This window comes from Pantherophis guttatus, chromosome 10, assembly GCF_059756535.1.
Source record: "Pantherophis guttatus breed Tessera chromosome 10, ASM5975653v1, whole genome shotgun sequence".
Taxonomy (NCBI): domain Eukaryota; kingdom Metazoa; phylum Chordata; class Lepidosauria; order Squamata; family Colubridae; genus Pantherophis; species Pantherophis guttatus.
The window spans coordinates 27,859,414-27,876,086 of NC_142072.1; the positions used below are offsets into that span (position 1 = coordinate 27,859,414).

At 44.6% G+C, this 16,673-nt stretch overlaps 1 protein-coding gene across 22 annotated transcripts in view; it reads right to left on the reverse strand.

Moving 5' to 3' along the window:
• LOC117663256 (microtubule-actin cross-linking factor 1) overlaps window positions 1–16,673 on the reverse strand; it is a 323,136-nt gene that overhangs the window by 114,636 nt on the left and 191,827 nt on the right. For 18 of the 22 annotated variants that reach the window (XM_060691390.2, XM_034413267.3, XM_034413273.3 and 15 more), the window contains 9 exons: window positions 16,280–16,429; window positions 14,705–14,899; window positions 10,067–10,225; window positions 8,578–8,811; window positions 8,007–8,228; window positions 6,283–6,819; window positions 1,133–1,309; window positions 594–717; window positions 68–276 (listed from right to left, as the gene is read on the reverse strand). In XM_060691390.2, coding sequence (XP_060547373.2) covers window positions 68–276; window positions 594–717; window positions 1,133–1,309; window positions 6,283–6,819; window positions 8,007–8,228; window positions 8,578–8,811; window positions 10,067–10,225; window positions 14,705–14,899; window positions 16,280–16,429 — 2,007 coding nt within the window. The remainder of the gene's footprint in view (window positions 1–67; window positions 277–593; window positions 718–1,132; window positions 1,310–6,282; window positions 6,820–8,006; window positions 8,229–8,577; window positions 8,812–10,066; window positions 10,226–14,704; window positions 14,900–16,279; window positions 16,430–16,673) is intronic. The other 4 variants (XM_034413270.3, XM_060691389.2, XM_087876752.1 and 1 more) reach the window with 1 other exon arrangement.

A 16,673-nucleotide genomic window follows, 5' to 3' on the forward strand; every position in this document is an offset into this window, starting at 1 on the left:
TGTTATCCCCATCTTTTTAAAATTCTGGAACAAGTCTACAGTCAGAAATCTAAGTGAAATATCTTACTGTGTTTGTAGCGAGTGCCTCCTGGATGAAAATGGAGGAGAATGCAGACATATCCTCCTCTTTGAGAGTTTCCTCAGTCTCAGCCATGGACTGAAGGAGACTCTCCAACGCCTCTTGGACACTCTGAGATTGAGCAATGGACTTCTGCAAAAGGTCCGAGCGCTCGGCCATCCGACACGAAAGGCTCTGGAATCGGCTCATAATGGAATCTGTGCAAGAATCAAATGAATTGCAGGGAAAAATTAAAATGGTCAAAGAAATCCAATGGTCTGGAATCAAAGCACTCAAGACTCTCCAACATTATAAGAAACTGCCTAGGAGGGCTCAGAAGGGGTTTAAGGCTGCAAATTTCAACGCAGTCTTTGAGCAAGGCCTGGAGAAGAAATACTCCAAGGGCCTTCCTCACTTTAATGCCCACCCTCCCAGCCACCCTCAACCATTGGTCATGCTGAATTACAGACTAATAGACTTGGAGTGTGCCAGGTCGGAATTGCTTCCTTAGACCTCCCCCTGCCCCCAGGTTTACCTGTGGTCTGCTGGATGCCTCTGTGGTCAGGAACTGGGACTTCCCGTATTTCCAAGAGGGACCGAGCGGCTTTTTCGAGCTTTTCTACAGGCACCTGATGCTCTGCAAGGTCCTCCTGCAGGTGCTGTCAGAAGCAACGGACAGGAGGCAGGAATCAAAGCACGAAGAAATACTAGAACTGGACTAAAGGAGCCAATGTCTTTAGAAGGAGGTTCTGGGATAGAACCCCCTCAGAAAGGTATGGTGTGGCACGGTCATTCCTGGTTTTCCTTCACCTGGGAACCATGATTATAGAACCCTTCATTATAGAAGGCAGGAGTGGGAAGATGCCCATTCCCAACTGATGGCCTCGTTCCACTGAGGCTCCCCCTGAGGGAAAGTTTCCCCTAGCCTCCCCCCCCCACCCCACACTCGCACAAATGGCTAGCAAATAAAAATGCAGACTCGTGTAGGTGTGGCCCAGCCTTTTCTAGCTGAAACTACAGGTAAAAAGTCCGCAAAAGATTAAAGTCAAGGAGTAAGTATGCTTGCTCGCTTACTTTGGCGTTAGCCAGCTGCCTTTGCAAAATGGCCGGGTCAGAGGAAATGGGCTCCAGCAGGAGGCGGGTCACAGCCTCTTCGCTCTCTTGCAGCCATGACCGGAGAGATTCTGCTACATCCTGGAACTGCTGAGAGCGATCCATCAGGAGGTTCAGGTGGAGGCCGAGGGCAGAGCACTGCAAACAGGAGAAATGTCTGGGTGGGACTTTTCTAAAAATATCCACCCTACACCCTCAATAACGCTTTTTCTGTTTTCAGGGACAAGACCTGCCATGAACTGAGGTGCTCGTCTTTCCCAGCTGCAGTGATCTCAGAAACCTCAGCATAAAATCATTAGGCTGCAGCCTTACAATGGAGACCTTTTAAAACAATTTTATTAAAGATTATAATTACAACAGTAAAAATTAATACTAATTGGAAAAAAAAAGGTGCAGAGAGAAAAAAGAAAAAGGAGAAAGAAAAGTAGAATAAAGAAAAAGAAATGAAATATATAAAGAAACGATTTCCTATCTAGTAATTTATCACCTCTTAAAAGACAACAAACAATCTTTTCTTCCCGTATTCTATCTCTTATCTATAAACAAACCCAGAAAATTTTGTCATTTCAGTCCAGGTGTCAGCAAAGTCCATTGAGGGCTACCAGAGATTACAACAGATTTATGTTAATCTTGTTGAAATAAATCAACATTACAGTCCCTCTTTTTATTGTAAGTATCTTGATCTTTAGTCCCTTCAAATAATGTTGTAGAACTTAATTTGTTTTCATTTTTGCTTTGTCCCTTCTCAGGAGACTCTTCAAAACTTTTGCAAATCCAACATAGGAAAATTATAGAATTATCACTCTTTTGGTTTATTGTTTGTATATCTCTTTTAATTATTAACATATCTGCCAATTTTTGTATGATCATTTCTGTGTCATTCTTGTAGCCTATCGTTTGTACATCCGATCACACAACACAGTTTTGTTGTCAGGTGGAATATGTCCTTTTTCCGTAACCTCTTTTAGGCAGTCTCCCCATAGAGGCAGAGGTCTTGCTTGACACTAAAAATTAACTTCTGAATCCATTGTTCAAAAATCTCCTTCAATACATCCAATGTTAGAATGTTTTGCTTCATTCTGTAACTGTAAGTCAAGTTTATGTGTTTTCTCCTTTAATTGTAATTTTTAGTTCCCTCTAGTGTCTAATTTTTAAAATCATTTTTGGAAAAAAAAATCCAAAACCATTTTTCCACATAATTCTTTATAAATTCCAAAATCTTATATCCAATTCATCTGAAGCCTTAGTCCATTTGTAATTTTCCAAAATAAGTTTTAATTGCCTTTTTGCAATTTATTAAAAATGTTTTTAAGTCCTTAAACTTGTAATTAAAATGTTCTTTCCCTACGGGCTGAAAGAAACTCACCCTGTGGTGTCAAACCTGTCAAATAAAGGTGTCTAATAGCTGAAAACAGTTAACACAAAATTTTTGAAAAGAAAGAAAAGTAAGCAAACTTGGTTCTTTCAAAGCCACTGACAGTGGTTTGAGTAAGATGATTATTCTCTCCTCTCCCAGAGCTCTAAACCCACCAGAGACCCCTGTCTTGCAGTCCTCTCACAAAGAATAGCTGTCTGGAGCACATGTGGGTGATCTCAAATTCTCCACTCATTCCCCAGAGGATCCCAAAGTGAACATCATGGATCATCTGAAACAGCTATCATGATGGCACACAAGTGGGAAGCCGAGGGTAGTTTCTCTCCTACATTGCAGGGGCTGAAACCCAAGGGACAGCAGGTAGTGACTAACTTGGGGAATTAAGCTCTCCATGGCAACCTCGTTTGAAAAAGGCTTACTTGTCTCCTGACAAGACTGCCTTCCTCCTGAGAAGTACTCTGCTAGAGCAACATCCTGGATGGGGACAGGGCACCATGAACTTTTTTCTCTCTGCAGAGGAGGAGCTCTGGCCTGATTGCTTGTGGAAAGAATCTGAAAGCAGAGAAGTGCTCAGATGAGGTCAAGGGTTGCTGGTTACCCTTCCCAACTTATGATGTGCTTTGGCACAGATCCAGAGCTCCTCTTTTCTTTTACAACAACAGTGTGGTACAGTCATAGCCTCTTGAAGAATGCAGCCCTTTTATCAACAGAGATCACAAAGTAGAAAACTGTTGCTAGATTATAAAAAGAAACAAGAGAAACTAAATATAGCCAAGTCCTAAATAAACCTGAAACTGCACAAGGAACAAACTGAAGTACCTCCAAAATAAAAGTATCAAAAAACTTTTTGTTACAGAAAATAGCACCAATTGGTTTCTTTTTCCTTCTGTTCAATTGTGTTGGATTCTTGGAGACTGCCAGAAGAAGTCCCTGCATTTTCCTTGGCAAGGTTTTCAGAAGGAGCTTGTCCTTACCGCCTTCTGCTTAGTGCTGAGAAAGAGTGATTGGCCCAAGGTCACCCAGCTAGCGTCACACCCAAGGCAGGACTAGAACTCATGGTCTCCCTGATTGTAGCCTTCACCAATAAACCAAACTGGCTCTTTTAAAAAGGTATTTAAGCATTCATAAAATCAAATTAAATAAGAAAACGAAAGCCATTAGCTCAGAACTAAAGTTGTTTTCTATTGATAGAAAGATATCAAAAGTAACACCTATTTGCTATTTATCCCAGGAAACTGGGATAAAACAAGGGATGTAATGTCTCTATTAATAAAAAACAGGAATTAATAAAGCAAACTTTGCTCACAGAGGCAGAGGTTACCGCAGTACAGAATATTCCCCAAACTTCAGTTAACTACGGAGAAGGAACTGGTTCTAAAGAAGTCATCCTTAAGCCTAAGAGTACTTGTCATTTTGCGAAAAAGTATTTGGTCCTTTCTGGTTTTCTGACGTTTTGCATGTTTGCAGCTCTCTATTATCAGAGTTTCCTGTGGGTCCTGTTGAAATACGTAAAATATTGAGGGACCATACAGAACCAAAGTGTGGTGCTAGTTTTATTTATTTCATAAAGAAAGCTATCCGGCATGTTTTAGTTTCAAATTGGTTATACCTGTTTTAGCTGCATTAATTGCCAAGAAAACTGCTCGGTGGTGCAGTGGTTAGAATGCAGTATTGCAGGGTAACTCTGCCCACTGCCAGGAGTTCCATCCTGACCAGCTCAAGGTAGACTCAGCCTTTCATCCTTCCGGTTAAATGAGGACCCAGAATGTTGGGGGGCAATATGCTGACTCTGTAAAACTGCTCAGAGAGGGCTGTAAAGCACTGTGAAGTGGTATATAAGTGTTATTGTTAGTGCTATTTCATGCAATAATCAATTCTCACTCCTGTCACTGAATAGGAATTTGGCCCAGTCCTTTGTAGAGAGCCAATATTTGAGGGTTTTCGAACATCAACTCTCCTTTCAGATCTACCACCGTATTTGTTTGAACTTCAACTTGGATTTTGGCTTGGCCATTCCAAAATATTTGAATTTGCTCTATGTTGAGTCTCTTGCAGACTCAATGGTATTTCTTGCAGATGTTGCACCAATGTTGTTACTTTCCTGTTGTTTGTAGCCAGTCTGTGTGATCTACTTGCAGCAGCTAATCACTGTTTCTTCAGCTTCTTTGCAGAGGTGGCACTTGCTGTCTGTTGCTGTCTTCTCAATTCTGGATTTGAAACATTTATGCTTACAGCTTGGTCTTGTGCAGCTAATTAATCCTCAATCTCTTTCTTCAACTTTCTGCCATTACTAGATTTTGCTGTTATCTGCTTTGCTTCCTAGTTGTTGCTGTTGTTATTGTGTACATACTGGCCATGTAATATTTTGCCTTGCCATGTTTCTTTTCTATTCTTCATTTGTTCTTTCCTGTAGGGCAGTTTGGTCTCTCTAATACTCAGTAAGCCTTCAATGGGGTACTGGCTTCAGTGCATTTCCTTCACTGTCCTTCAGATATTCTTTTTTCCTTCTTCAACTGTCTGGTGTACCTGCAACATTCCATGTCCACCTATGCTCCTTCCTAAATAGAGTCTGTCGATGTTGCTGAGTGGATAATTTTTCTGATCTTCCTATCCAGGACTTTTAGTTTTGCTTTCCTGTCCACTATTCCAACCTTGTATCTAATGACCAGAATTGTCCAGGTGTTAATTACCTTGATGGTATTTCCTGCAGTGAGTTTGGGCTTTAAGACCTTCTTCACTCTCCTGATGTATTCACTTCTAATCTTCTTCTTGAATTCAGTGGCTTGATGTTATCAGCTTGAAGGATGCCCAGGTATTTGTAGGAAGTTGTCTTCATTCAGACTTTTGATGCTATTTCCGTAGGGTACTTTGATTCCTTCAATTTTTACTATTTTTTACTATTTTACCTGTTGATGGTAAGGGTGGCAAATTTGTCCAGCCCAAACTCCACTGCAATATCTTGGTGTATATATCCGGAAAGTGATGATCAGGGTTTCTATTTCAGATGGTGTTTTTCTATACAGCTTCAGATTGTCCAGGTGAAAAGAAGATGGGAGGACCTGTTGATATTGATAGCCCTGGCCTGACTTGTTCAGTGTAATATGGAGCACTGATGTCCTTCTTAGTGCGAAAGGTTTTCAGCTTGATATGATCCCATGAATCCCATTCTTATCCAGTAAGTTTCTGATGGTAGAATTATGAAGACTGATTTCAGTCAAAGAGAGGCCCACAGATCCCTGGATGTTGTTCAGTATTTTTTTTTAGGTTTCCTGACACAGTTATGTGACCAAGCCTGTCATGCCTCTCAGACGTGTGTAGTGAGAACTTCACTGTGGTGAAGTTTGTTTTATAAGATGAGTTTGATGCAAAGTAGCACTACTATTTAATGAAACAACTGGCCCCAGTTACCCTTTCAATTAGATTGAACGGGAGGACAGTTGCATTCCCTCACTGACATAGGCAAAAATTCAGACAATCTGCCAGCGGGCAAATACTTTTCCACAACCACAATTATTCTAACAAGTAGCTTGGCTTTGAGGATGTCATAGAACAGGGGCGTCAAACTCGCAGCATCATGTTGTCGTCATGTGATGTATCATGGCTTCCCCCCCCTTTGCTAAACCGGGGGTAGGTGTGGCCGGCGCGTGACGCATCCAACCTGCACGCCGCACATTTGACACCCCTGTCATAGAAGAAATTAAAAGAAACACTCTTTCGTTTTAAAGGTTTTTTGTACCTTAGAGTGGAGGCTGCCGTATCTCCTGTTGGCGTCTTCCAGTTTGCTCTTCACTAACGTGCTGGTGGCTAATATCTCAGGGCACGGCTCCCCTCCATTTGCAGCAGCCACCGCCTTTTCAGCATCCAGCACTTTCTGCCCTGACATCGTGACAAAACGTAAGTCCCCTTTGTGGGAAATCACATCTTCAGAGAAGCTGCTCTGCTGGAGGAGCACAGACTGAAGGGACTCAAGGCTGCCATCCCCTGCGCACATCTTCTCCAAGTCTTGCTCGGCCTGTTCCAGCCAGGCGGCAAACTCTTGGTGGTCCCGCAAAAACTTCTCCAGCTCATCACAGAGCGTCTGCGCTTGTTTGAGCTGCCCCTCTGTCTGAGTCAGGGAAGCAGCATACTGGTCCTTCAGCTCTTCTAGCCTTCTTTGCAGATTCTGCTGCTCTTCCAGTGTAAGGTTGTGGTTTTGTTTGTCCAGGAAGCCCTGGGCTGACTGAGTGGCTAGAATGATATCTTGCTGGTGAGAAAGGAGCTCTTGGTGATGGACCTGGAAAGATAACATAAAAAACTACATCAAAAATGTATCAAAACCAAACTACCAATGGAAAATTCAAAGCCAGACCCTGCAGGCCAGGAAGAAATCTCTGGTTCTTATAGTTGTCCCAAGTTTGACTCGTTCCTTCCCAACAGAGGGAGCCCAGGATTGTTCTAATTCTATACTTGTTATATACATATAAACAGGAATGCGTCCATGGCTGCTTCCAAATAATATGGAATGCATCCTAGTGAAAAGTGATACAAACAAACAGTTGATGCCAATCAATCTCACTGACAGAAAGGGGACCCTGATCGGTTGCCCCACTAACGTCAGGAGGGACACTTGGAGGCAAACTTCACAATCACCTCAGTAAATAGATGATCTGGAGTAGGAGCATGCCCAAAACTATCTACTAATCCAGACAACGGCAGCACTTTGACTTGTGTTAAAGAAAGAACTGAAAGCCAAGGATGGCCACTACGAAATGACCGAGATGGAACCCTGTCTCTCAGCCATGAGCAGAAGTAATGGTGATACGGCAACTGATTCTCAGAGAAACTCCCAGGCCAGTTAACAGGGGCGAAGAAGTGTGTTTTGAGAATGCTCTGGGACAGAATGTCCAATTCTGGGATTCCCACACAACCTAAAGATTTACATTTGGTTTCCAGAAGAGGGCTGGGTTGCATTCCAGGTTAGGATTAGAACCAAGGCATCGAAAATCTACACCAGGGGTGTCAAACTCAAGGCCTGGGGGGCGGATCTGGCCTGCGGGGTACTTAGACCTGGCCCATCGGGATGCCCTGGAAACAGCGAAAGACTGGCTCGCGATGCTTCTGCCAGTGAAAACGAAGCTCGGGAAGGCTGCACACGGCCCTCCCGAGCTCCCTTTTCACTGGAGGAAGGTTGCAGGAGGCCATCGCAGCCGAAAACGGAGCTCAGGAGCTTGTTTTTGTTGGCAGAGCGCTCAGGCCACCACAGGTGCCCCTGACACGAGTGATGTCGAGCTGGCTACGCCCACCCTGGCCATGCTCCCCGGGCCCCCTGAGGTCAAACACAATCCTCAATGAAATCAAGTTTGACACCCCTGATCTACACAGACTGGGCAACTGAGTCTGGGAGACAGTGACTAAAAATGAAGTGACACAAATGGATTCATAACCGAGCCAGGATATTACTCAGCAAATAGATGCACAGACCTTCAAACTCGTGTAGTGCAAATCAAGATTCTCTTCAACCCTTTCCAACAAATGGCCATCAGGAGCATCTTGGACTCTTCCACTTCCATGTCTTCCACCATCTTTTCCCACCGGCCACAATTTACCTTCTGGGACCCCTCTAGACTTCTTCACTGATGCCACCCAGTGTAGAAGGGATTCAATCTTACTCTGATTTTCTTCAAAGTCTTTTATCACTCTAACCTGGGAACAAATTTTTGAGAGGAGTTACAAAGAAGCAAAATTCCATGGATATGAATCAACTGTTGTGGCTGGAGCAGCTGCTTTGAACACACTGGGCAACAAGGATAAGACAGGAATCACTTCCTTGAACACCTTCCATAGTAGTTTTGATAGACTGCAACAATCAACTGACGTATATTTATATAATTGCATCCCCTCTTAAAATCTGGTGACTGAACCAGATGTAGAGGTGGAGAAGAGACCATCCAGTCCAATCTCCTACTCAGTGCAGAACCCACCATGGCCTCTCTAACAGGGGATCATCTGGCAATAAAGAGCTGAAATTACCTCGCCCGTAGTACTGTCCTACCTTTTCTGTCTGTTGTTGCTTCACAGAGCTCACAGCACTTTCAAGCTCCTTCTGGGCAGCCTCCACCCTTTCCTGCAGAGACAAATACTGCCCCTGAGCCCGATGGAGCTTTTCTTGCAGGGATTCCAGCTCTCCGAGGGGCAGTTTGATTCTGTTCTCCTCCAGAAAGTCCTCTGTTGCCTTCAAGACACTTGTGAAGGAAGCAGTCCGGCTGTGCAGGCTCCGACGCAAGTCCTGGAGAACAATAAGCAAATCCTTCTGCAAATTTCTAGGAATTGACTTTCGAGGCTGGCGTTATAACTCTCTTCCAATCACCTTTTCCAAAAGACTCAGTCAAAAAGATCCCTTGAGCCACCCATTAAAAACTTATCAAAACTTACCATTACTTTTACATTTTGATTGTATTTATTTATTCAATCCACCCAGCAGACTAGACCAGAAAATCAACTTCCCAGGAAGGCAAAATCTACTTTTATTGAGTTTCACTACAATAACTCAGGTCTGACTGAGCTGTGTCTCCTTCCCCTTCTTATCCTCCTGTGAATCAGGGAGGCACCTGCCTAAGCCACTCCCACCTCTTATCTTGTAGTTCTGGGCTTGAAAAATCCTTCAGCCCCCTTTGCCTAAGGAAGAGTTCCTGCATGTCTCCACTGAGGTTGTCTCCCTTGCTCTCTAAAACAGCGTTTCTCAACTCTGGCAACTTCAGCATGTGTGAACTTTAACTGCTGGCTGGGGAGTTCTGGGAGATGAAGTTCACACATCTTAAAGTTGCCAAGGCTGACAAACGCTGCTTAAAGTCTTGATGGTCCCCACATGGAGATGATGGGAGAGGGAAGCCAGAGTGTCAGGGGTGAAATGCTCCTGGTTCAGACCAGATCACCCGATCCGGTAGCGATGGAGGCGGGTGGTTCGGAGAACCGGTAGCAAAAATCCCTGCCCACCCCCCATACCCAGCTGAGCCGCACAATCATCAAAGCCTTTTTTTTTTAACTTTTAAAAGCATTTTTTCTACAACCTCTTTGGCCGAAAAAATACTTTTAAAAGTAAAAAAAAAAAGTCTCTGATGATTGCATGGCTCAGCTGGGATCCCCAAAGGCTTTTAAAAGCATTTTTTCTACAACTTCTTTAGAGGTGTTTTTTTCTTTTAAAAGCCTCTGACGATCCAAGCTGAGTTGCCTGATCGTCAGAGGTATTTAAAAGAAAAAAACACTCTGACAATCAGGCAACTCAGAACTTTTGAAAGCATTTTTTTACAACCTCTTTGCTGAAGAGGTTGTAGAAAAAATGGTTTTAAAAGTAAAAAAAAAAAATTGGCCATGCCCACCCAGACACATTAACCCCCCCAAGCCACGCCCACAGAACGGGTAGTAACAAATTTTAGATTTCACCACTGCAGAGTGTGGCACAAAGGCTTTCCTAGCAGACCTGCCAGGCACCAAGAAAAGATCCTGCCTTTCAGCCCAGGGTCTTCGGGAGGCCTCATGCTTACGGTCACATCTTTCCGGCTGTGTTCCAGGACAGAGAGGTCTTCTCCAGACGCCCCTGCTGTGGCTGCTTGGGAACCCTGCAGCTGGGCCTCTGCCTGATCCATCCAGGTGCACATCTCCTGCAGCTTGTGGTCTCGTATGGCTTGTTGTTCTTGCAGCGTCTACATGGCAAGAGGGAGTTTTTAAAAATGAAGCAGGAGTTTGTTAAGGCTTATCAGTTAAACAAATAAAAAACAAATAAGGTCAGAGAAAATTTAAAACAGAGAAACAGAAGTTGATGGAGGACAAGATGCATCGTCTGTCTCTTGCTCTCTCTTGCTCACCTGCACCTTTCCTCTTCCACGTCAATTTTACAAGTATGACTCAACTCATACTGTAGGAGGGAAGGGTGGGAGGGAAGAAATGGATGAAGGCAATCAGATGTTTGTCACCAGCCTAAGAAAATACCTAAGTCAATTTTTGTTTGCAGTCTTGAGGGGGGAAAACGCCACGTACAATGACTTTGCACGACTGCAGTGACCTACAAGAGGTCATTCCTGAGACAGCCCTTGTGTGTGTGTGTGTGTGTGGGTGGGTGGGTGTTTGGGTGTGTGAAGGAGAGCAAGACAGAGAGAGATTCCACACAAACAGATGTCTTTTGGCCAGCCTTCCCCAACTAGTGGTTTCCAGTGGTGTTGGACTTCAACTCAGGCCATCCAGGCAGGCTGGAGATTGTGGGAGTTGAGGTCTAGCACACATGGAGGATGCTGGGTTGGGGGAGGCTGCTCTGGGCATAGAGTAACTTTCAGGTGATTGAGCATGATGTGTGACCCTGGACCATCCTTCTGACCAATGCTTGGTCCCTTCTGACCCTTGGGCCAAATGAGTTGTCCTGCTGTCTCTGGCAGACTTAAGCCAAACAACAGAAGCAGTTTGAGAAAGGGAGTAAGAGAAGCTCTCCTCAAAAGTGCTCTTCGGCAGTGTAAGGAGATCTTCTGCATTAGGGATGAGACACATTCAATCTGAAAAGGCAAAGCACATTGGTTAATACACACAGAGACAAGAGGCAGAACAGCACAGTGGGACAGAGACCACTGTTAAACAACCCCCCATTCCCTGAACAGGGGAGGTGGGCAGAGGGTGGGTGAGCAGCAGAAACAGGATTGTGCCCAGAAGCGTGGAGGAAGGTGGGCAGCCCAAGGAGAAGGCATCAAGGTCCAAGGAGGCTGGGGTGAAACCCAGAAGTTCCTTTGGGATCAAAATTAGAGCTGAAAAGAGGTTTTGATCATCTGAGCAGGGAAAGATTCCCTCTTCCCTCTCCAACTGCAGCCTTTGCAAAAGTTACTTTCTCCCTCAGATTGGGAATGAAATTCCCCCCACATCCCCTCCATGCATGTATGCATGTGCACATACACACAAGCACACACACATATACACACACACACACCACAAAAAACCTAACCATCCCTGCCCCGCTTCTCTCTAGCAAGGAGAGGAACCCAGGCATCTGTGCCCCCACTGAAACAGGGATGTTGGCTTAAGATTTTGTGCTACTATTTTTTTATTTTTTTCAGAGAATCATTAATAAAGTTAGGCAATTTAAGCACTGGAATTAAAATTTTCAGAAAATGTCTGAGGATGCATGCTGTCTTTAAAAGAAAAAAATAGTTATTTTCCAACAACAGAAGCCGTATTGTATAAGAACAAGCACAATGCTGGGTTAATTTTAAATATTTGCAGATATTTCAATAAAGTATTTTCTAGTTTATTTGGAGATTTGTGTCTAAGCAATAATTGCACTACAATCATTTAGTGAATTTTGGTACACTGAATTTTAAATTATTTCAGTGCATAAATTTTTCAGTAGAGAAAACTCAAAAGATCTGCTTTTGGAGCAAAATCCAATACTTTAACTGGAAGAAATCTTCTTCAACGATCTGCTCTCAAATCCATAAAGTGCCCACCAACCTGAAAGGTTTGGGGACACCTAATCTAGGTCAGCTACCTTTAAGGTTTGTTTCATATGTAATGTTTTTATATGTAATAAATTAGAGGAGTTTATGCTAATATAGATTATGTACAAATTCCACCACATTTAAATGACAACCCAAAGAGTGATTGTTACTCTCATGCTTTTGCATTTTGGAATAACAGAATAATAGAATGGGAAGGGTCCTTGAAGATCTTCTAGTCCAACCTCTGCTCAAGCAGGAAACCCTATACCCGTGATGGTGAACTTGTGGCACGTGTGTCACAGGAGGCACACAGAGCCATATCTGTGGGCACGCGAGTGTTGTCCTGGTTCAGCTCCAGCGGAAGTCAGAAAATGGGCTGTTTCCGGCCTCTGGAGGGCCTCTGTTTTCGTCCTCTCCAGAAAGCCTCTGGAGCCTGGGGAGGGTGAAAAACGGACCTTCTGGTCCCACCGGAAGTCAGGAAACGGGCAGTTTCCAGCCTCCGGGATGGGGGGGTGAGGGCCGTTTTCACCCTCCCCAGGCTCCTAGAAAGCCTCTGGAGCCTGGGGAGGGTGAAAAACAGGCATTCCGGTCCCACTGGAAGTCGGGAAACGGGCCATTTCCGGCTCCTGGCGGGCCTCCGGGGAGGGGGAGGTCGTTTTTGCCCTCCCCAGGCTCCTAGAAAGCCTCTGGAGCCTGGGGAGGGCAAAAAAACGGGCCTACTGGGCCCACCGGTCCATCACGTGCCAAAAGTGGGGGGAGTGGGGGACGGGGCACATTGAATTATGGGTATGGGCATGCACGTGTACGACCCCCCCCACACTCCCCCCTGCTTTTGCCAACTGACGGCGAAAAGGTTAGCCATCAGTGCCCTATACCATTTCAGACAAATGGTTGTCCAACTCCTGCTGTTTGTAATCTCAAAAAGAACAACGTGCAGGCTATTCAGACATTCAAACAAAACGAAATGGGAGACAGATTTATTTGTCTGTGTTTGAAAGCCAACTTAAATGACAGCAAGGGGAAACCAACAATAGAGTAACAGCATTAATGTAATTTTGGGGGGGCTTGGGAAAAAATTGTGATAGCCCCAAAAGAGGTATAAAATGTGGTGGAGTTTTAAAGTATAAAACTTGGTGGAGTAGAGTACTGCATCCAGTTTTGGTCACCACACTATAAAAAAAGATGTTGAGACTCTAGAAAAAGAAAAGCAACCAGGATGATGAGGGGACTGGAGACTAAAACATATGAAAACTTTCAAGAAAAGATTGGACTGCCGTTTGTCAGAAATGGTGTAGGGTCTCCTGCTTGAGCAGGGGGTTGGACTAGATGACCTATAAGGTCCCTTCCAACTCTGTTAATCTGATCTGATGAGTCTCCAGAGCTGATTTTCATCTGTTGATTCCAAACTGTTCAGATTGGCAGCATAACAACAGAGAGTATTGATTTTAGTTCCTTTATGTTTTTGAACTGGGAGTGACCCTGTCCATCTGTCCTTGCCACAGGTCATAAGAGGGCCAAAGTTTCAGAAAAGCACCCATATCCTTTTTCGATCTGCCAGACAACAGGTAAGAAATGCCAGTCCAGACTGATGGGTTGATTTTGTCCTTGGATACAGAATGGAGTAACGGAGTTGGAAGGAACTTTGGAGGTCTTCCAGTCCAACCCCCTGCTCAAGCAGGAGACCCCATGCCATTCTGGACAAATGACTGTCCAGTCTCTCCTTAAAAACCTGCACCCACAACCTCTGAAGGCAAGCCGTTCCACTGGTTAATCGTTCTCACTGTCAGGAAATTTTTCCTTACTTCTAGGTTGGATCTCTCCTTCATAAGTTTCCATCTGTTGCTTCTTGTCCTGCCTTCTGGTCCTTTGGAGAATAGGTCAACCCCCTCTTCTTTGTGGCTGCCCCTCAAGTATTGGAACACTGCTATCATCTCCTTCTTTTCACTAGACTAGATATACCCAATTCTTGCAACCGTTCTTCATATGTTTTAACCTCCAGTCTCTTGATCACCTTTGTTGTTCGTCTCTGCATTCTTTCTAGGGTCTCCACATTGGTTTTGTATTGTGGTGAACAGAACTGTAGACAGTATTCCAAGTGTGGTCTCACCAAGACAGCATAAAGTGGTACTAACACTTCTTGTGATTTTGATGTTATTGCTCTGTTGATGTTGCCCACAACTGCATTGGCATTTTGCAAAGACTCTGGCTAATCTTGGAGTCACGCTCTATCTGTTGTGACCTCCCTTGCCTGCCTGTCTCTCCTCCCAGCCCTCTAGACTAAGGCTGTCAAACTCCTGCCCATGGGCCGGATGCGTCACCTGCTGTCCATGCCCATGCCCGATTTAGCGAAGGGGAAAAAAGTTCCGATATGTCATGTGACGACGCCATGACAATGTGAGTTTATACCCCTGCTCTAGACATTCTGCTTGTCTTCCTTGCCCAGGACAGTTCTATTCATCAGCACTTCTTGATCAGCAGTGCCAAGAGAAGGAGTCCTTTTTGTCCTGAACTCATTCAATGCTCTGAATGAGACTACCCTAAAGGTTTTGCAAAGCCCAGCAGGCGCACCACTGCTTCGTCAAGGGTAAAAGCCAGACATGCACACACAACCACAACCACACTGTTCCTTGTCAAGGACAAGGCAGCCCAGAAGAGGGCAGTCCACCCCATCATCTCCTCCATCAGCTCTACTGGCTGGAGACAGACCTGCAGGACCTCAGTGTGGGTGGTCACTCTCTTGGACAACTCCCCAAAAGACTTCTGCAGGTCACTCAGGAGCCTCAGCAACTGCTCGCTCTGCTCAGCGTTCAAGTCTTGCAGATGCTCAGAAACGAAGAACTGGATATTCAAGGCCATCTCATCAAGTTGAGTTTTAGTCTCTGTGAGGGGCTTTGCCAGTTCCTGGCCATATCAAGAGAACAGAAAGAGAAACTGTTAGCAGGGCAAATTATGCTGAGGCTGGGCAGAAATTACTCAACTGGAAAAAACCACATTATGGCATCATCTGAGGTTCGGTTCATTGGATTTCTTTTTGTTCTGAAAGTCAGCTTCCACTGCATTGTCTCTGGCCAACAACAAACTAACATCCCTGATCTGTTAGGCTCCAAGAGTTTGTTTCCTTGGAAATCATCAAGGTAGTGTGTACCACAGGGCAGGGTCTTCCATGACATCATCCAGAGCTCAATTACATCAATTAGGATACATATATCGTGAATTAGCCATGCCTTTTTTAGAGCACCACCATATCTGCAAGTGCACTGGAGATGTTTTCCCTGCCATAAGACTAAACATTTTAATGGCACAGTCCTGTATTCAAACCACATTTCGGTTGTAGCTAATTAAAAGCTAACTTCTTACAGCTTTCAATCCTTTCTCTGCCACCAGGAGAAAGAAAAAGAACCAGCAGCCCTTAATAAAATGGGATCCAGTGCTGCTCTCTTTTACCCAAAGGAAACTAAGCCCTAATTTGCTGCATTGCTCTGGATCTCTTTTCACAGTTCAGGGAAGTAAGCCATGTCTAACAGTATTTGGTTGAAACAGGGGACTCCCTCTTTTCATGAAAGCCGTACCATAAATGTCTCTGTCTCGGGAGGAAGGGGAACAAATCCAGCATCCATGATCAAATTCTTGAAAGGAAACTTTTTCTCAATCCCCATATCAAGAGCCTGCAGAATTCATCACCATAGATGGTTACAACCCAAACAAATCACTGCAGATTATAATGGGTCCTGGCCCAAAGCAATATTTATAAATTTAAACACATGGATGATAAGTTGCCATCATTCGTCCATCCCTCACCCCCTCTCACTAACAGGCCAAAAGCCGCAGTTGCCAGAAGAGGGGAGAGGTTCATCCAAGGGAGAACACAGACCTGGATGAGTTTAGGTTTTGTGGAGAAGAACAAGGAAACTGGCACAAAAAAAACTAACTTTTTGCCTGGAAAGACAGAGGGTAACTTCTGGCTATTGGGTGCCAGCAGCCAAAGGCCTGTGGCCTTCCCTTGGGAAGCATCTCCCACCATACCCTCCAAGGGCATCCGGGAGGTCAATGCCTGTCCTGTGCAATGCTAGAAGAGCCATGCGCCTTAGTTCCAAAAGCTGCCTTCAGCATTTTGTGATATTTTGCAAGCTCAAACAGCTCACAAGAGAATGAGGTCTCAAGAGATGAAGAGAGCACGGTTAATGAAATGTCACCTCCACCTATTCCCTGCCCACCTAACCCATCCCCAAAACTACATTGTTCTCTTGCAAACAACCTTAATGTGGCTGTTGCTATGGCTACCTTGTATCGCTGAAGGTAGAGGGTCCAGCTGCCGGCCTCAATCCCGGCATTGGATTCAAGGACATTGAGTTGCTGGGTGGTGTCTGCCACCCACTTCAGCAGCCCTTGCAATTTGCCATGGAGTTCACCATGCCGAGTTTGGATTTTAGCCTCAGAATAAAAAGAGAATAGAGAATTAAAACCGATATGTAAGCATATAAGCAAAACAAAGTTTTGAGAGCCTTGGTAGTACAGTGGTCTAAGGCATCCTGTTATTAAGCTGGTTATTAAGACCAGCGGCCTGCAATTACTGCAGGTTCGAATCTCGCCAGGCTCAAGGTTGACTCAGCCTTCCATCCTTTCTAAGGTAGGTGGAATGAGGACCCGGTTTGTGGAGGCAATAAACTGACTTTGT